The 21,574-nt window shown below is 32.4% G+C and overlaps 1 protein-coding gene across 3 annotated transcripts; it reads left to right on the top strand.

The window, feature by feature from the left end:
* The first annotated feature begins 17,096 nt into the window (after window positions 1-17,096).
* On the top strand, window positions 17,097-20,028 carry LOC107937141 (E3 ubiquitin-protein ligase SINAT2). Of its 3 annotated transcripts, XM_041110801.1 has the most exons (5): window positions 17,104-17,223; window positions 18,014-18,278; window positions 18,783-18,933; window positions 19,039-19,169; window positions 19,410-20,028. In XM_041110801.1, the coding sequence occupies exons 2-5, from the start codon at window positions 18,066-18,068 to the stop codon at window positions 19,728-19,730; spliced, it is 816 nt and encodes a 271-aa protein (XP_040966735.1). In that variant the 5' UTR covers window positions 17,104-17,223; window positions 18,014-18,065; the 3' UTR covers window positions 19,731-20,028. The 3 variants fall into 3 exon arrangements, with proteins under 3 accessions (XP_016725454.1, XP_040966735.1, XP_040966732.1); XM_016869965.2 differs by having other exon boundaries at window positions 17,097-17,223; window positions 18,783-19,169; XM_041110798.1 differs by lacking the exon at window positions 17,104-17,223 and adding an exon at window positions 17,512-17,605 and having other exon boundaries at window positions 18,783-19,169.
* The last annotated feature ends 1,546 nt before the right edge of the window (window positions 20,029-21,574 follow it).

Here is a 21,574-nt window from a genome sequence, read left to right as displayed (position 1 = left end):
AAACTTCATTTAGTTCAAAAAAGATAAATTCATTTTCAGGTCATTTTCATTTTTCATTTTCATTTTATTTTTGGAGAAAACCACATTCATTTTCAAATGATTCTATTTCTCCATTTTCATTTTTATTTTGGAGAAAACCATAATAATTTTCGAGTGTTTCCTATTTCTCCATTTACACTATCTCTATCCATTTTTGCTATTTAATTTAACATGCAATTCATTTATAGTTTCAACAAACTTAACAAAAGGACCGATTCAACATATGCAATTAGGGCTCAAATGATTTATAATTAAGTTTCAACTTTTCTCCTATTAATTATAAACTCACTGATTCATGAAGTCATTCCAATATAGTATTGTGACTGAGCTCTCCCTAACGATATACCATTACGAAAGCAACTCGATTAATGACCGTCCAATAACCTTGTCATAAGTGTGTTACCCTCATAGGATATCCTTAATCTCTTTGGGATAATATCCGTTCTCCTAGTATGATCATATTTTATCTCATGGTAATCATTACATCTTTCTTCATGAAAAGTCAATTACTATCAAATAGTAATCAAATTATTCATCACAAAGAAAAACAACTCGTGGCCACTTTTACTTTTCATCAACCATGTAATACTAATGAGAGGATATCATTTACCCATGTCTTCGGCTATGAATTTTGCTGTTGTGAATAACACTACATATTGCAGAAGTTATATACCCAATGCACCAACTTTTGGTTCCTTATCTATTTGAACTCAGGCTTTTACTCACATAAAAGTATACGAGTCACACATACATAATTTGTAATCTATTTAGGATTTAGGTATGCTGCACTATGAACATCGAAAGTGAATAAATCCATAACTAGATTCAGGATCTATTCTTTTTAGGTCCAGTCTGATGTATTGTTAGTTTAGTCAATCACATCTATATATAACACCCCTTACTTGTATTCGACGCCGGAATAGGGTACGAGGGGTTACCGGACATAAACTCACACAATCATACAAAGTCGGGCCATAAAATTTCCATCCAAATTAAAACTTTTCATTCACATGTATATCGTCCCTTATATGGGCCATCGAGGCCTAAAACATACATTGGGTGTGGTTCGAGACTATACCGAGAATTCTCAAAACTTATACAATACTTAGAAAATTTTTCTATTTTAGAGGGTCACACGCCCGTGTGGGTAGGCCGTGTGGTCTCACACGCTCGTGTGGCTTGGGACACGCCCATGTAACTCTCCATTTATGACATCATCAACTAAATTGAGGTCACACGGCCAAGTCACACGCCTGTATGCTCAGGTAGTGGCCTCCACACAGCTAAGACACACGGCCGTGTCTTTGCCCGTGTGTTTACTACTGAGCATTTTGTTTTACCAAATTAGGGTACAAGGGACACACACCCGTGTGCCTGCCCATGTGGACAATTTTGAGGCTATTTTCCAAGCCAATTGTCACCCTTATTTGCACATACACATACATGACTTCAAAGGCATTTAGCATGGCATAAGTGAGCACTTAAACATACACAAACAAGACATGACTGTGATCATTTCATCTTTACACATACATGCATAAGACTTTATATTTTGTCATGCCCAACTTACCAATTCTTATTTAAGCCATGTTTATCATCATACTAAACAAATCCAAATTAAATTATCAAGCATTCATAACCACAACACATCACCATTGCATGGGCACATGTATACTTAAATAAATAGGCTTACAACCCAATAATCAATATGTGCCAGATCTCATGGCCTTATACCAAATAAATCAAATATCAATATAAGCCAATATAAGCCAATTTACATGACTTCACATTACATCAAACCCTTAACCATTACAAGCCAATACCTTTGGCTAAATCGTAATGACACATTCACAATTGACTTAGTCCCTATACATGCCATAAAATTAAGAGGTTTGTATTCATTTTTACCTACGATGATAGCTTGATAGTGTGATGACATCTCCGGCGGTTTTCAACCCGAGCTAGCTAATTTAACCTATAAGACTTGGGAAAGGAGGGGGGTAAGCTATATAATATAGCTTAGTAAGTTCATATGCAAATAACAACAACTATTAACATTCATTTACTTTATCCATCCATAAAAGTACTATAATTTCAATTAGCATTAGATTTTAAGATTTCTACTTATTCATTCATAGTGATTACTCCTTTAATTCATAAACACCATTTACATGCCTTGGCATTAGCCTAGCCACTATAGTTTTCCTATTATAACATATCACATTAACTAACAAGTTATTTCCATCCTCTTAATCACATGCATATTATTTGTGAGTAATCATAATTTCAACATATTGTTCAATCACCTTTCACTTGTCTAAGCCCGTATCTTACTATATTCTCATAATGTCATTATTCGACAATTATGCCTGTCATTCTTTTCCTCATATCCAATGAAACATAATTTTAATAAATGAACCGTAATATATCACAATCAATTAGGCTCCTAAGCCTATCACATGATCATTATCAAATCTTATCATGCATCCATTAATCATAAATGTAGACCATTTGTCACAAGGTTATCAATGTTTCACAAGCATAACTTGTTCATGTACATTCTCACCAAGAATTCATCATATATAAAATTCATTTCACATGAGTTCCGTGTACATACGTGTACCACTCATAATATAGTCACATACCTACTCGTTCTTAGCATACTCATTGAAATTCAATTCAAGCATATAAACATATTAGGTCACATCTCAATTCGGCTAATCAACCTAACACAAAACCATCATTCATATTCATCATATATCCAACATCACAAGTATGTGTACTATCAATCACTATGGGTAATAAACAATTATTTCCACAATAATCAATAATTTACAATTATAGGCTTACTTACAAGCCTGTTTACTCGTAGTAATTTCATTCTCATACTCATCTTTAATTTACCCATTGAACACAACAAAATACTAAGTATGCTTGGGGATCTCATACTCTTAGTACTGTAAGAATGCCATATTCCGGATATGGTCTTACATGGAATATCATATCGACGCCATGTCCCTGACATGGTCTTATACGAAATCACACACCGATGCCATATCCTAGATATGGTCTTATACGAAATCTCAGTAGCTCTAATATCATGACATTTGTATTCTACCCTTGAAGTTAAATCGAGATTTCTCATTTCTCGAAACCTCATCAAAATCGTCATTAATCCATTTCATAAAAACAAATGTTTAAAATTCATGCAATATCAAAATATTAAATATATAACATAAGGTTACATTATTTACGCATGAACTTACCTCGACACAAAATGGCAAAAGGGACCTAACCGTCAATTTCTCATTTTTTCCCCGTTCTAGGTCCGAACCTCGTTTTCTTTGATCTATAATATCACCTTTAGTCTATTTACTAGTCACATTAGTCAATGTGATCCAAAAATCATACTATGGAAAAATTACATTTTTGCACCTAAACTTTGTCATATTTACACTTTGCCCCTAGGCTTATAAAATGATTTTATTCAATTTCTTTGCACTTTAAGCCTAGCCGAATCATTTTCATAACCATAGAAGCCCACAATTTCCACTAAATCACACTTTTATGAAAAATTTTATAACTTTTACAAATTAGTCCTTTTTAGTGTTTTCATCAAAAACTACTTAGTAAAAGTCGTTTAACACACAAAAAAACATTCATATTCCTCCCTTAAACATCAAAATACACACATGTATCACATGGGTAAAATTTTTGAACATCAACCCTAGCTCAAATAAATGGTAGAAATAGATAGATCTTGTTACGGAGATTGCAAAAACATAAAAATCATTAAAAACGGGGCTAGAACAAACTTACAATCGAGCTTGGGAGCTTGAAAAACCCTAGCCATGGTTTCTCCATGCAAGTTTCGGCCAAGGGGTTGAAGATGGACAAAAATTGGCTTTTAGTTTTGTTTTTAATACATTGTAATAACTAAATAACCAAAATACCCTTAATGAAAAACTTTAGAAACATGCCTAACCATGTCCATTTTTTTCCAGCAACTTAACCAATGGTCTAATTACCATATAAGAACCTCAAATTTAAATTTCATAACAATTGGACACCTCTAGCATGTACAACTCAACTTTTGAAATTTTTTACGATTTAGTCATTTTGGCTAAATTGAGTGCCCAAACGTCAAAATTTTCAAACAAAATTTTCACGAAATTAATTCGTGAAATTGTATACCATAAAAATATAATAAAAATAAATTTTATTATGTTGAATTTGTGGTCTCAAAACCACTGTTTCGACTAGACCCTAAATTGGGATGTTACACTATGTCTATATCTTTTGGAAATCATCCGCTCCGATGCCCAAGACAAAGCATCTCCCTTAATCGAGCTTGATAGACATCATATTAGTCTTTTAATCGGTTTGATCATTCTGATTAGACTAAGTATCAGGCTTGTCTACTAATACAAGTTGTCTTTCTGTATTACGATCCGACCATGTAATACCGCTTAGTATTAATTTAAGCATTAGACAACCACTGAGCCAACATTTGCTTCTATTTTTCTTTGCATGCAAAAACCACATGAAGATAATTATACAAATTATATTAATGTAATCCATGAATGTAACACCCCTTACCCGAGACCATCGATGGAGTCGAGCACGAGGCGTTACCTGACTTAGCTTACTAATTCGGGGCATAAAAATTTGTTTTTAAAAATTAATTTAGTTTCATTCATTCAATATGTCCTTAAAAAGGGTCCTCGAGACCCTAAAACATGAAATTGAAATATTTTGTGAACAAACCGAAATCAATAAAAATTTTCTGATCATTTAAACAAATCAAAACAATTTATTTCATCTTTCATAAATAAACTATCCATTTGAGTCATAGTCACTAAATAAATCATAACTTGAGTTATGAAACTTGAAATCCAAATCCGTAAATTTTTTCTGAAACTAGACTCATATATCTTCTTACTAAATTTTTTTCATAATTTTTTGTCTAACCAATTAGTGCATTTTATTAGTTAAAGTTCCCCTGTTTCAGTGTTTGGCTGCTCTAACCTCTGTTCACTACGAATTAATTTTCTTCTTATAAAGAATTCAAATAACCATGCCATTTATTTTATTTAAAATTATACTAAATAAGGAATTTATACATATAAAGTATAACTCCTAATTATTTTTGTACAATTTTTAGTGAATTTCTAAAGTCAGAACAGGGGATTCAAAAATCACTCTGACCCTGTCTCACCAAAATTTAAATATCTCATAAAATACAATTCCTTTATTTAATCTGTTTCTTTCATATGAAAATAGACTCAATAATATTTAATTTTATATCTCATTAACTATCTAAATCCATTTCTACTATTTTTAGTGATTTTCCAAAGTCACAGCATTATTGTTGTCTGATACTGTTTTAAAGCTAATTTCACCTTTTTCATGATATCCATGGAATAACTGGCATTTAGGCATACATAACACTAAACATGTCCTTGATTAGCCATTCCAACAGCTAATCATTATCAAGCATTTACATACCATCCATTAGCCATATCATAAGATTATACACACAAAATGGCTACGATGCTATACATGCCACACTCAAAATGAAACGTCTAGCTATACCAAAATAATCCTTGTGATAGTGTTCCCGGACCTCCGACGTACTTTACGATCCCCGAGTTAGCTTGAAAAAACTATAAAAAGAAGGAAAATAAAGGGGTTAAGCATTAAGCTTAGTAAGTTTACATGCAAATAAATAACAATATTCATAAGAATTATCTTACTACTTAGCATGATACTACTTAATGCAACTTCATTAATTGTCATAGACATATTTTAAACTTCTTCACTTACTCACTTACTTAAATACTTACTTACTTAATCAAATTTATTAATAAATTTTACTTACCTTTTTCCTTATCAAGCATGCATGAACAATATATACTTACCTTTGCTCTTCTAGCATGAACTTGTTTTACCTTTTTAGCATAACTCGTCTTACCTTACCTTACCTTACCTTGATATTCTCTTTAAATTTTCCCGTTGAACCACTTAGAATAATAAGGATACACGGGTACCTTACCATTGCCATGACTTGTCATAGTCTTACGTGGTATCCTTTTGAAACTTACCATTGCCATGTCTTGACATGGTCTTACATGGTATCCTTGCCTTATGAACTCACCAATGCCATGCCTTGGCATGGTCTTACATGGGACCTTTGCCTTGTAGTAACTTATTAATGCCATGTCTTGACATGGTCTTACATTATTTCCTTACCTTAGAAACCTTACCAATTGCCATGCCTTGGCATGGTCTTACATGATATCCTTAAACCCTAATGTCATGACATTTGTATCCTACACATTCTTAAGGTTCAATCGGGACTTTCTGAAATTACTTATCCGTCAATTCATGCTTGAGTCTTCTTTTAATAATTTCATAAAATAAATATACACATGCTGGAAATTAACAACATTAACATAAAACAATAGAATATTGCATTTATTTACCGCAAACTTACCGCGAAACAAAATACGATCAACTATATCGATTTAGTCCACTATCTTTTTCTTTCCCCGGTCTAACTCCGGATTTCGTTCTTCTTGATCTATAATAAAAAAAATTAGCTTATTTAATACTCACATTTATTAAAACAGTCCTTGACTCAAACTTTGGCAAAATTATATTTTTGCCCCTAAAATTTTACATATTTACACTTTTTCCCCAAGGCTCGGAAATTAAACTTCATCCTATTTTCTTATATTTTATGACATGCTGATCATTTTTCCCTTCTATGACAACATCAAATTCTCACTCTAATATGTGCTTATGAACATTAGGTATTTTTACCGATTATGTCGTTTTACTCGTTTTCACGTAAAATCGCTTAGCAAAACTTGTTTAACACAATTTCAAGCTTCATATTCTACCATAAAACATCAAAATAAACACATTTCACCTATGGGTATTTTTCCAAATATGAACCCTAGGTTAAATTATTGCTAGAATAAGCTTAATCAAGTTACCGGGACTCCAAAAACGTAAATAACATTAAAAACGGGGATAAAACGGACTTACAATTGAGCTTGGAAGCTTGAAAAGCCCTAGATATGTCTTCCTCATGTGAAATTCGGCCAAGGGGTTGAAGATGGACAAAAATTGACTTTTAATTTTGTTTTTAATTCATTTTAATAACTAAATGACCAAAATGCCCTTAGTTAAAAACTATGGTGTTTTATCTTCCTTTAGGTATTTTTGTCCAAACTAGTATAATGGTCTAACTACTATCTAAGGACCTCCACTTTAAAAACCCATTACTCACAAGTACTTAGTACCTTTGTGAACTAGAACACACATTTTACAACTTTTGCAATTTAGTCCTAAATATCAAATTAGACCCTCTATCGATAAAATTTCTAAACAAAATTTTCATACAATCATGAAATCATGCCATAGACCTTAAAATGATAATAAAATAAATTTTTATACCTCGTATTTATGGTTTCGCAACCACTGTTTCGTTTAGGCCCTATTTCAGGATGTTACAATGAATTTATTTCATTAACCAATATGTTTGAAAAAATTACAATTGTATATAGACGAAAATACTACACTTAGGGCACTAGATACAACAACTTGGGTCAATGATACTTAATTCTGTTAAAGCGAAAAGGGTCACAAGTAAAAAGAGTTGATTTTTGTGGAAATCAACATCGCAAATCGAAGGAGGGGTGCTCTTATTGATACTGGGGCATCTGATTTGTTCATGTCAGGAAAAGCCATAGGTAAACTTGGTCTCTCAGTTAGTAAAACGACTAAGAGAATAAAGACTGTTAATTCTAAGAAAGTACTGACTGTGGGAGTAGCACAAGGAGTTGAGATACATATTGGTCAATAAAAAAGTAATGAAGGCTTTGTGGTAATTCAATTAGATGATTACGACTTCGATCTTGGATTGAAATTACTTGACAAGATCGATGCTTTTTTGGTTCCTTTTTTCCTATTTCATATGTATCTTGGATACTAGTCAACAATAATGCATTGTGCCAGTGAGTCTAGGCATGAGGGGAAAAACCAAAATCTTGTCAGCAATCCAACTAGCCAAGGGTACTCCTTATGGTGGGAGTGTTGACTTGGTAAATTGGAGTGCTAAGAGACCTCATTAGAAATGCTAAAGGTGCGAAAAATCGGTATGAATCTTGTTGAGTTATCAATGGGACTACCACCAATGAGAAAAGTGGGTTATGTATCAAATTTGTGGGAAAAGTGGTGATATAAACTGGGCAGTCAGAAAGAGTACATGCTATGAGAAAAGTGGTGATACAAATTTTATTAATTTTTGCATAATTATAAATTAAAAACATTTTTATAATTTCAAACAAATAAAATTATGAATTCTAGAATTTTCAGATTTTTTTTATAATTTTATAATTTTATAGGATTTAACATTAAAAATTTATAAAAGTACTAAAACAATAATTTAGTCATAGTTTAGGATCAAATTAACTATTATACCTATGAGTTAATGTGCCATGTTATTCAAGGGTAGAGATAGGGGCGGTGGGCTGTGGCTTTGGCCCTAAAATGAAAAATTCTATATATAGCTCTTCTAACTTTAGAAAACCACAAATTAGTATAATGATATAATTGCACTTTGACCCTAAAAACTTTTATTCATTTCTAGCCTCCTAAAATAATTTTCTAGCTTTTCCTTTGATGTTATTGGTCTATTAGTAATCATTTTGTAACTTTTTTTTAGTTTGGTGGCCAAAACAAAAATTTACTAATAATTGATTAACTAGAGTGCAGTTTACCCGGATATATTTGAGGAATAATGACTTAATAGCCCACGTTGACCATTAGCAAGTTAACAAAAATGTGACTTAAATGATTAACTTCAAATACTTGAATGACCAACTTATATTTTTTTTATAATTGAGTGACCAAAGTGTAAATTTCTAACAACCTGAAATTCAGTGGTGACTAATATTGCAATTTTGGGACCTTATTTTCATAAACCGAGTTTGTAAATATTAAATATTAAATATTAGATGAATTAAAATTAGATTAAGTAATTTAGCCGAAAATGTCAATAATTAAGGCCTATGGACTAAATTGTGAAAGTATAATCACTATAGAGTTTTAATTAGAAAAAGGCTTGGAGACTTGGATAGCAATTATCCGAAGAATCAAAATGGTTATTAAACCATTTTTCTTTAAATGTTAGTCGACATTGATGATGATGGACATTTAAATTAAACAAATTAAGATTAAAGAATAATAATCTTAATTAAACTAATTAATTAAAGTTAATTAGCATATAACTTTAATATAAATATTAAAGTTGGTGGGATGACAACAAAATTGTCATCTTCCCAAGCCTTAATTTGAAGAAGAAAAAAAATGGGGAAGAAAACACCATTTTGAAGCTATGACTCGGTCACATGATTAGCTAAAGACAACGCTGAGTCGTCAAGAAGGAAAAGAAAGGCGAGAGCTGGCGATGAGTGACGCGAGCTTTCGGTTTGTATCTCTATGATCCGAGATCAATCTAATTACTGAGTTGAGTTGAGGTGAGTTGTTAATGGTTATTGAGTTGAAATGCTATGATTGAAATTGAATATCAAGAAAGAAACTAATTTGAATAAAATAGAAAGTTGTATGACTTAATTGATATAGAAAATGAGTATGAAATTGAAATGAATTATGTTATATTATATAATGAAATGATGAATTGATGTTGAATTGAGAATGACAGGATGTGAACTAAACTATGTGATGAGATTGAAAATCGATTACTTTATTAATTGCAAGGGTTTATACTTCAGTTTATCCCATGGTGCACTTACGTGCCATTGTATTTGTTTCGGTACAATGATGCGCTACGGTGTTAGATTGAGATGCATGTTGTCTATTTTGTGTATCCGTCTTGAAACTTGAGTTAAGTTAATAGGGTTATATAAACATGTTTTCGTTATATGGTTGATTGAAATGAAATGTGATATTCAATAGCATGTGAAAGACCAAATGAAATGGCTAAAAACATGGCCTGAGGGCTGATTGTGTTAAATGAGCTTATAAGCTTGGAAATGACAGAGATGTGAAATGAAATGTTGATCTTAGTAAATGAACAAGCTATCTGCCTATAGATGACAATTTGAATTGATTAAGTTGTATAAAATTTGAATGAAAATGAGATTAAACATTGTATTGTTACATAAATGAATATGTAAGTAATTGAATTAGATATGTTACATATTTGTTAATAGAATGGATGATATAAATGTTAGTTGGATTATCAAATGGAACGTTGTAGGAGAACAAAATTCTTAAATTGAATATGTAAATTGTTTTAGTTGAATTGTAGCATATTTGCGACGATGTGTATTTAATGTCGTGATGAGACCTACTCAGTATGTTGCGTCATGACAACCAATGTTGCAACATCAACTCAATATTTTGAAAATTTTACAATTTGATCCTAATTCGACCTCGGGTTAGCTTTAGAGCATTCATAAGCTTGTATAAAATCCGAAAACGACTTTATATCGTATTGTGTGATTGTATTGGTTGAAATAAATCATTAATAGTATAAATCGAACATAGTTTGATCATAGTTGCTTTGGCAAAATATGTGATACCTCATAACTCGGACCTGATGATTGGGTCGGGTAATGGGGTGTTACAAAATTTACTAATAATCGAGTGATTATGATTGTAGTTAGGGATGACAATAAAGTGGGATGGGGCATGTATTACTAAATTCATTTTCACTCCACAATTGACACAATCTACTCCACCACCTGATACGAGTCACAAAAGCCCAAATTCTTGAGGGCAAGGCCCAATAAGAAGATTCCAAGCCCAATCAAGAAATCCACCCATACTTAGTTGAAAATCAGGCCAAATTGTCAAAGTGGCCCAAGTTGTAAAGTTTTATTTTTATTTATTTATTTATTTATTTTACTTAGTTTAAATGTTTATCCAAGAGTCCCAAATAAAAGACCCTTGGCCGAATTTCCATATTAAAATAATTAGGAGTTTTTTTTTAGTTGTAGTTTTAGTGTTCTAATTAAATTAGGAAAACATTTGAAAGGCCTATTTATATGGCTTGGCCAGCCACCCTACATTACATTACAATTACATTGAAAATTTCAGATTTGATTTGAGTGAAAATTCTCTTTGAGTTCTTCAAGGATTTTCTCTTGAGTTTTCTTTAGAAGTTGTTTTAACAATCTTTTTGATTGTGGGAGCCATCTTCAACCTTCTTCTTGCCATTGATATTCTTTGGAGGGGAGATTAGAGCCGTTTGAAGGGAGTTGTGAGATCTTTCGAGATTTCAAGGCTTCTTAGGACTTATCTTTTAATTTCTTACTGTCAATTCTTTCTTTATTTCTACTTGTGCTGAATCATTATCTAATCTATTTTCTGTTCTTATTGTGTTTTCAGCCTTTTTCTATCTTAAGGAATCAGCCCAAAAATCCCCAATTTCTAGGGTTTTTCCATACTCTTTTTGGGTGAAATTAGATTGTCGAAATTTGGGGAAAACTATCTTGGTGTTCAATTGGGCAGAATCACAATCTCCTTGAGGGTTTCAAGAACCCTAACACTTATTTCTATTCTCAATTTGATTCTTTGCTGATTTGGGGATTTTATTTCAGATCTGAAAATTCAAAAATCTAATCTTTTAATTTTCTGTTTCGTTTCAGATCTAATTGTTTAGGGTTTTCGTAGGAGTTTCTCGTGACTTGGCAACTCGATCTTGGTCCGCGCGCAACCCCGTATCATTTGGTATCAGATTTTGGGCGTTTTGGGTGTTCTTGGTTGATTTCTAAACTGATCTCTATTTTTTAAATTACAAACAGCAGTTTTACCCAGAAAAATTTTCGAAAAAAATTTATTTGAGTGGGTAAACGTTTTCTGATTGATCTGAAATTTTACATACATATTTTTGGCACTGTTATTGAATATACAAAAATATTTCCCGCAAAAAAATAAGTCGAAAAAGTCAAAAAATTGAAAAAAGACGAAATCCAATAAAAAATTAAAAAAATATTCAGCGGGTTGAATTTGGTGCCCAAATTTTCCAGATCAAAAATTAAATATATAAGGACACTCCAGATTTAATTTCGTGATTTTTGGAGATCGGGAACACCTCGAACGAAGTTGTCAAGTTACTCCGCAGTTTTTCGGGTTTTCTGTTTTCAGTAATTTTTATTGATTCTTAGCTGTAGGTTTTCATTTGTTTACCTTTATTCTTCCTTTACGTTATCTAACACCTTCTTGTTTCTTGTGTTAGTAGGATTTAAACGTGTGCACAACTTCTTCCTCGGTGCAACACGAATCAATTGGTGTCTCGTCAGTTTTTGGCATCCTAGTGCAAATTAGGATTCTTTGGTAGTTTGGTTCACACTCTCTAATTGGTTGATATAAACTCTGATAAAGAACTCACAAGATTGAATTCGACCTCATTGAGAATTTGAATTTTCTTTTTGAGTGATTAATGGTGAGGTTTGCTAACTTTTATTTTTGAGTGTTGAGTGTTTATTTTTTACAGGTTTTGAAGATGTCTAAAGGTGATAATAATGATGCACTTATGAAAGTCCAACAACAGTTAGATGGACATACTGCTGCAATCACACAAATAAATGCTACACTTCAAGCATTGAATACTACTTTGAATGAGGTACGAGTGAATCAAAAACATCAATATCGAGATCCAATTAAGGAAGATAGGGATAACCAACCCCAAAGGCGCGGCCCTCGACGTGTCACTAGAATGGATGATGATTTTCATGATCGTGGACAATCATCTTTGGCAAAACCAAGGAGCGAGCAGCAACGAGAACATCTCTTTCATACTCGCTGCCATGTACAAGGTAAGCTTTGTAGAGTTATTATTGATGGTGAAAGTTGCTCGAACATAGCCAGCACGACGATGGTGGAAAAGCTTTGCTTAACCACTACCAAGCATCCACAACCTTATCAACTACAAGGGCTTAGCAACGAAGGCCAATTTAGGGTCACTCAACAAGTGCGCATTGCCTTTTCTATCGGTAAGTATCAAGACGAAGTTGTGTGCGACGTAATGCCTATTCAAGCCTGCCATTTGTTGCTAGGAGAACCATGGCAACTGGATCGAAAAGTCACTCACGATGGTCGTACCAATAGGTATTCTTTCAAGCATCAAGGAAAGAAACTTACCTTAGTGCCGCTCACTCCGGAACAAGTCCATGAGGACCAAATCAAACTGAGAAATTCTGTTAAAACAAGTGAGGAAAAAGAAAAAGAGAATGAAAAAGAGCAAAAAGAGATTGAGAGTGAAAATGAATGTGAAACAGAAAAGAAAATTGAAAAAGAAGTTGAAGAAAGAAGAGAAAATGAGTTAGAAAAAGAAACAAAAGAAAAAGACGAGGAAAGGCTAGTGAGGAATGTTTCCACTAACCAAGATATGAATTTTTCTTGTGTTGCTACTTTTCAGGTTCCCGAAAGATCGAAAGATAACTTTCAACTTCAATACCTCTCAAATGAAAGACGCTTTCATACGATCAACTTAAGCAAAGATGAAATCACACTACATGATCCCGAAGGTAAGCGAGGTAAGGAAATTTTAGAAACCGAGTCCAGTGCAGATTTGAAAATTATTGATAAAACTTTTGGTGACTTAGTTCTTAAAAGATCCCATCATTTTGATCCGATTAATTGTTACTCTTCGATTGTGGTTGATAAAGTCATTACGAAAAGAAGCGTGATTTGTTATTCTCTTGATTTACCTTGTGTAAATCCTTGAATTTGTCCAAATCTGTTTTGGAGAATAAGGTAACGAAATTTGCCAAATTTATTTTCAATTTATATTCTTGCCTTAAACAGTTTATGTGGTTGTACATGAAGTTTGAGTTCCATTTGACAAAGGTTAACTCAACAACGGAGATTCGACTACACTATGCCCCCGATGAACGAAGGTTTGTTTTAAATGAAAAAGGTAAAATCGACCCTTATTCTTTTGCTTATCGAGGTAAGATGCTTGAAACCTTTGAAACACTTTTGTACTCCTCGGATAGTGATAAAGATCGTGTTGATGAACACTTAGATCGAAACGTGCTTGACTGTCCTATTTTATTTATTGATGATCTATCTGTTTTGATGGTTGATAAAAAGATTCTTGTTTTTGATAATGCATGTGTGAGTGAATCTATAGACCGTCGATTAATGCATGGTATGATTATGCAACTCTGTGAACCATGTAAATCTTTTCAAATACCTACTTGTGACGATTATGTTTACCATTTGATTTATTACTCGCAATTTATTCATGGTTTGTGGGAACAATGTGAGACGACTGAATGCCTTAAAACATGTCCATCTTTGTTTCAAATATTTGACGAGGCAGTGGTGAGTAAATTAGATTGTTTGCATGGTAATCTGAATCTGTCCATTCACATGCGTTATACCTGTTCTGTTATGCTTATGATTGGACTACAAGCTTGTTTCCGTTGCTATTTACTATCTCATGGCTATTCTTTTCAGTGGACTCAATTGCCATTAGTCCCGTTCGATAGAGGAAAGTCGAGTTCATTTGATTTTTCAGATTCGAGGACGAATCTTTTTGAGGAAGGGGGGAATGATACGAGTCACAAAAGCCCAAATTCTTGAGGGCAAGGCCCAATAAGAAGATTCCAAGCCCAATCAAGAAATCCACCCATACTTAGTTGAAAATCAGGCCAAATTGTCAAAGTGGCCCAAGTTGTAAAGTTTTATTTTTATTTATTTATTTATTTATTTTACTTAGTTTAAATGTTTATCCAAGAGTCCCAAATAAAAGACCCTTGGCCGAATTTCCATATTAAAATAATTAGGAGTTTTTTTTTAGTTGTAGTTTTAGTGTTCTAATTAAATTAGGAAAACATTTGAAAGGCCTATTTATATGGCTTGGCCAGCCACCCTACATTACATTACAATTACATTGAAAATTTCAGATTTGATTTGAGTGAAAATTCTCTTTGAGTTCTTCAAGGATTTTCTCTTGAGTTTTCTTTAGAAGTTGTTTTAACAATCTTTTTGATTGTGGGAGCCATCTTCAACCTTCTTCTTGCCATTGATATTCTTTGGAGGGGAGATTAGAGCCGTTTGAAGGGAGTTGTGAGATCTTTCGAGATTTCAAGGCTTCTTAGGACTTATCTTTTAATTTCTTACTGTCAATTCTTTCTTTATTTCTACTTGTGCTGAATCATTATCTAATCTATTTTCTGTTCTTATTGTGTTTTTAGCCTTTTTCTATCTTAAGAAATCAGCCCAAAAATCCCCAATTTCTAGGGTTTTTCCATACTCTTTTTGGGTGAAATTAGATTGTCGAAATTTGGGGAAAACTATCTTGGTGTTCAATTGGGCAGAATCACAATCTCCTTGAGGGTTTCAAGAACCCTAACACTTATTTCTATTCTCAATTTGATTCTTTGCTGATTTGGGGATTTTATTTCAGATCTGAAAATTCAAAAATCTAATCTTTTAATTTTCTGTTTCGTTTCAGATCTAATTGTTTAGGGTTTTCGTAGGAGTTTCTCGTGACTTGGCAACTCGATCTTGGTCCGCGCGCAACCCCGTATCACCACCCGTCTCGCCTCACTATGGATATATAATCTTGAAAGCTACTACCACTTCCAGGGATGTTGGATGCATCCATCCTTGTCCCGCCCCACCACGCTCCTTTTCAATTTAATTTTTGCTACTTATCTTTAATTTTTTTTAATTTTTTTAAAATCAAGTAAATATTTAAACATAATTCTTCAAAAAAAAACTAAACATAAAATATACACTTTTTTTTCTAAATTACATTATTATATTTAACCATTAATAATTATATATACAAGAATAAAATGATAATTTTATATAATAGAGCAGGTTGGGGTGAGGCAAGGAATTGTCCCAATCGCTCCATAGTACTATAAATCCACTCCATCCCGTCCCATATCCATTTTTCAAATATATAAAAAATCTACTCCATTTAGAACGAATCGAATCGAAATCCATGAAGCAAATCCCATCATTATTGTAGTAACTATTTTGTGAAATATGATTTTAGAATAAAATCGCCATAGTTTATTTTTTTCAAAAAAAAAAAGAAAAATAACTTGATTTGTTGGACTTAAAGGTGTCCTTGTGTATCACCCTTACGTTTATATATGATATTCATGTGATATTTTCCTTAAGTTTGGTTCAAATAGAAACATTAAATTTTATTAAAATATTTTATATAATTAATTATTTAATATTATTTTTAATTAAAATTAATAATTTAATAATTTTTAATTCTTATATTATTATATAATCTTTACGTGATACAAATGATGTAATATATGAAAACAAAAATTATATATATCTCCACTCATATTTTAAGGAAGATTTTTCTTTATCAAGGTAATTTTTTTAGTTTAATTTTTAGTTTTTAATTTTAATTTTAATTTTTTATTGTACGAGTACCGAATTTAAACTTGGACATAAATCATTATTTAATAATAAAAAAAATTTTAAGCGTTAATCAAAGATCCCTAAATTATGATCCATTTTAAATTGGTTTTTAAATTTCAATTCATTTTAATTATATCCTTAAACTACCAAGATTATATCGATTAAGTCCTTTCTTTACTAAAATCGTTAGTTTAAATGTTGAATGATACACAATATCTTATGTAAAATAATTTAAAATGAAAATTTTAAGAAAAATAAATATTATAAAAATAGATGTTTTAAATAATCTTAGGTTTTAGGTTTTCAAAACTTTTACAAAAGATTTATCATTTACATTTTTTCTTCTTCCAGATTTATCTTATTTTTAAAATTGATGCGACAACCTTATATTTATTTAAAAATTTCATTTTAAATTTAGTTAAATAAGAATTGACGTGTCATTTAACTGTTAGATTAACAGTTTCAATAATAAAAGGATTTGATAAATATAAAATCTTAAAATGTTTTGAAGTTTAAAGACTAATTTAAAACAAGAGTCATAGTTTAGGGATGTCAGTTGCAATTAACTCTAATTTTAAATATAAATTTTAAATATATATATATTTTGAATTTGGCCAGCACCTTAGTTTTAAATCGCATGGCAGTCTATTTCAAGGAGAAAGGCGTTTGCATTTTCAAAGAAGGATGGTCACCATTTTAAATGTTTTTGCCTTTCATATCTTCCATGTGTTGGGTTTAAAACTCGTAAGTTTGGGTTGTTCCCCCTTCACCATTTTCTCTAATTACTATTATTTCACTGTTTTAGAGCACAACCCAGATTTTATTTTGGGATGTTAATGATGTTAAATGACACTACTAAGCTTGGAAATCTCAACTGTGTATTTTTATCTTTGGTTCTGCTTTTGTTTCTTACTTTTGATTGGTAATGTTTGACAACTTTTTAAAAATAGGTGCTTTTGTTTTGCTTCATTGTTCTTTGTGTCTTATTAATCCAAGTAGATAAGTTGGTTTTTAGAACAAACTTAGTTTAACATTTCATCGAAAAAGAGGAAACTTTGTTGGAAAGTTTAACATTTTTGGGTTGGGAGGGCCTTCTCTTCTTTCACATTTCCCCCCTCATTTTCTGGTTTCTCTATTACAACCTATTAAATTTCTTTTATAGTGTAAAAATCCAATTGAAATTTGGTGGATTAAGTTTTGTTTTGTTTTTCTGTATGCTGTTAGTCTCGTATTTTGGTTTCTTTTTTATGGTTATGTTGCTTCTTTTTCTGCATTATTCAACTTTATATTTGATTGAAATTGAATGGATTTTCATTAAAAAAAAAAACTGGGAATGTTGCTTTCTTAGATGATGATGTTATTAGGAAAGGTGGGTTCTTTTTTATTGGCGATCCTCTCCTTTTGCTTGCTTAAAGATGTAGCATTTTATGCCCTGCTTGTCTTATTTTCTTCTAGATGTTCAACTGCATATGAATTTGGAATTTGATTTCGGTATCTTTCTTTTCTGATGACATCTAATTTTTATCCTCTATAGGGAAACAGAGAGTGAGGCCTTTCCGTAATAGGTAAATATATTTGGAGTAGCAATGGCTCCTGGAGGCAGTGCTTGCAAAGAAGTTGAATCTTATCCTGCCGTTGCAGATTACGCCATTGCTACAACAACACCCGAGAGTAATTCTATGACGACAAAAAGTTCTTTTGGTTTTGTTGGAAAACATGGAATTCAGTCAAACAATGGTGTTTATGAGCTCCTTGAATGTCCTGTATGCAAAAACTTGATGTACCCGCCAATTCACCAGGTTCATTCTGGCTCTTCCGTAGAGATGTATTTTTGTACCCTTTATTTATTGTTTTTCCTGTTACTGAATTTTCTAAATTACTTGACCATGAATGCTAAGATTTGTGCTTTCATATGCTCGTATGGAACTTATTGATGATATCTGTATGTTGGGGTGAAAATGGTGGCAAAGAACTGGTTGTGCTGCCCTATTGAATTAAGTTTTTCGGTTATGTAATTGTGAAGTGTACGGAATCAGGCACAAGCATCGAATGGTTAGTCACAGACTTAGCGTTATAGAGAAAAAGAAAACGCTAATTTATGTCTATTAAAGATTATAACTTTTCATCTTGGAGCTTAGGTGCTGCAGTATCTTTGTGCTCGTAAAGTCATTCAAAAGGAATTCGATACTTTTGTTGAAACATAGGCTGATTTGGTCTTTACCGTAAGAGATTTTGGCTACAATATAGAAAATTACTCAGTTACTGAAATATTTATATGTTTTGCATTCAATCTTCTATTGCAGTGCCCAAATGGACACACTTTGTGTTTGAATTGCAAGAATAGAGTGCGTAACTGTTGTCCGTCATGCCGGTATGATCTCGGAAATATAAGGTGTTTAGCTTTGGAGAAATTTGTGGAATCCTTGGAACTCCCTTGTAAATATCATAGCCTAGGTTGCCATGAAATTCTCCCATATTACAGCAAGCTTAAGCACAAGCAACACTGTCGATTTCGTCCTTACAATTGCCCCTATGCTGGTTCTGATTGTTCCATCACAGGTGACATCCCAACCCTCATTGCACATCTCAAGGATGATCATAAGGTCGACATGCACGATGGATGTACCTTCAACCATAGATATGTGAAATCGAATCCACAGGAAGTAGAACATGCCACATGGATGCTTACTGTAAGTTCATTTATGCTACCTTGCATTACAATCATTGTTACTGTGCTTCAACAATCATCGAGTTCTTACTATCACTGAGGAAATTATGTGGTTTCTCTTCAGACTGTTGAAGTTACTGTTAGTTTTTAACTTTCAATGCAATCGACTGTAGTGTTTTTGACTACCGATCTTACTATCAAATTAAATCTTGTATTGTGATGAATCCTGGATCTAGATTTTGAACGCTGATATCCTTTGCAGGTGTTCAAATGTTTTGGAAAACAATTCTGCTTGCATTTCGAGGCCTTCCAGATTGGGATGGTACCTGTCTATATGGCCTTTTTACGTTTTATGGGTGATGATAGTGAAGCAAAAAAGTTCGGTTATTGTTTGGAAGTTGGTGCCAACGGTCGTAAGCTAACATGGCAGGGTATTCCAAGGAGCATTCGTGACGGTCATCGGAAAGTTCGTGACAGTCAAGATGGACTTGTTATCCAAAGGAATCTAGCTCTACACTTTTCCGGTGGCGATAGGCAAGAGCTGAAGTTGAGGGTAAGTGGCCGTATTTGGAAAGAAGCATAAGTTATGAAACAGTGGAGAATTCATGTGATTTTGTACAGTTTTGAAAATTTCTGAGTCTTTTTCGTGAATAGATGAATCTTTTGGTTTTTTGTTTTTGTTAATCCGATCATGGCTTTCTTCCGTATTTGCGTATCGTCCTATTCGGCCGAATGTTTAGTGCAGGAAATGTTGGTTTACATGACCAAACTTGCTTGCTTAAAGTTTAATGCAACATGTATGCAATGTTCTTTTTTTTGGATCCTTGAAAGTCTTATGCCATCTTTTGGCTGTTATCAAGTTCTATTTCGCTCTTTAATCATTGTATTTGGCAAAGTTTGAAATTAGTCCCTTTATTTAAAAAGAATCTTATTTACTTTAAATTTTTTTAATCTTATTGCTTTTTTATTTAAAACTTCTAGTCCAATAATAGGCATCGTATTTTCTTCTGTTAAAAAAATGCTCACCGTCAATTATGCTTATTGAATTCACTATGATTGCATTGGGGTATTGATATTAAATTTAGAGGAAAAATGATTGAAAGAGGAATATATTTTAAATTCTAACTTTTTTATGATTAGGGATTAAATTTCAAACTTTTGATAAAATGATTTGACCCAAATTTTATGATTAAACAATTGGAATTTTGAAATCATAGTCAAATTTTTACTTTTTATGAGTTGGGTTGTTCATTCGAGCTCGAAAGTCCATTTGTAATATAGAAGGGTTTAAATAAAAATGACGTTTGTTTAAAATATAGGCAAACTTAGGTTTCAACATTTAGAACCCTAACTCTTAAATAGGAGAATAAATATGTTTTAATGCGTTTGAACTCATATCCACTTGCACTAGTAATTAAATCAACCGAATTAAGACTCAGTCAAAAAGTAATTTAATCAATTTGAACAAAAACCCTTTTTTTATAATATATAATATATATTTATATATATTATGTGATTTATATTACATAAAATTAAATGTATAATAATACAATACTTTGTAAACATTAAAAAATATATTAAGTTGTCTAAATTTAAAATTTTAATAAAAGAAAAACCATCTAAAATATTAAATATTAAATTAAAATAATATATATTTAAAAAACTATGAGCGGGCCTAAAATGAGTTAGGGTTAGTCATTTACAAATATGGATGAGTTTGGACAAAATTTTATACTTGTTATGGTGTTCGCCATTATTGACCCATTACTTGCTTACCCGACGGGGACCGACTCGATCCTCTTTACTTCAGTAGTGATCGCTTACATTGTTCGCTTACATGAGTTCGCACTTGGTGGATTTGCATTGTCATGCAACTAAGCCCACACTTAGGGAACATGTGTTAACCTTAGAATAGGGTACGTATTAGTATGTATGGGGGCCTACCTAGGACGTCACATCCAAGAACTGTATCATATAAATAGGGAAATTATCCTCCTTGAGTAGATAGACTTACAAAAACACTCAACAATTTGGTACGGTGAGCGTGGATAGACTTACGGCCATCAAAAAATCATAAAACAAAGATGACTCACCTTAGCGAGAACTTCCCTAGCAACTTCCCATTAGATCAAGTTGGAGGTTTTGACATCAACAATCAACCCTGTGAGATGGACCATTTCGCTGGATAGTTCACTAGTCGATTAGAAAACTTAGGTAACTCAGGCTAGGGAGGTACCTTTAACTCTTTTGATTTCAATGTTCCTTCTGGTCAAGGCCAGTCCTTTCCCTTGGATCAGGGAGCATCGTCTTAACAATTTTTAGTTTACAAGAACAACTACAGCTAATGAAAGAGGAGATGAATCAACAGAGTACTAGGTTTGAGAAGCAACAACTATTTCACCAAGAGCTGCTAAGACAGAATGAGGA

This window comes from Gossypium hirsutum, chromosome A01, assembly GCF_007990345.1.
Source record: "Gossypium hirsutum isolate 1008001.06 chromosome A01, Gossypium_hirsutum_v2.1, whole genome shotgun sequence".
In the NCBI taxonomy this organism is placed as follows: domain Eukaryota; kingdom Viridiplantae; phylum Streptophyta; class Magnoliopsida; order Malvales; family Malvaceae; genus Gossypium; species Gossypium hirsutum.
The sequence above is the reverse complement of the archived record's forward strand: the minus strand, read 5'-3'. Positions and strand labels throughout refer to the sequence as shown.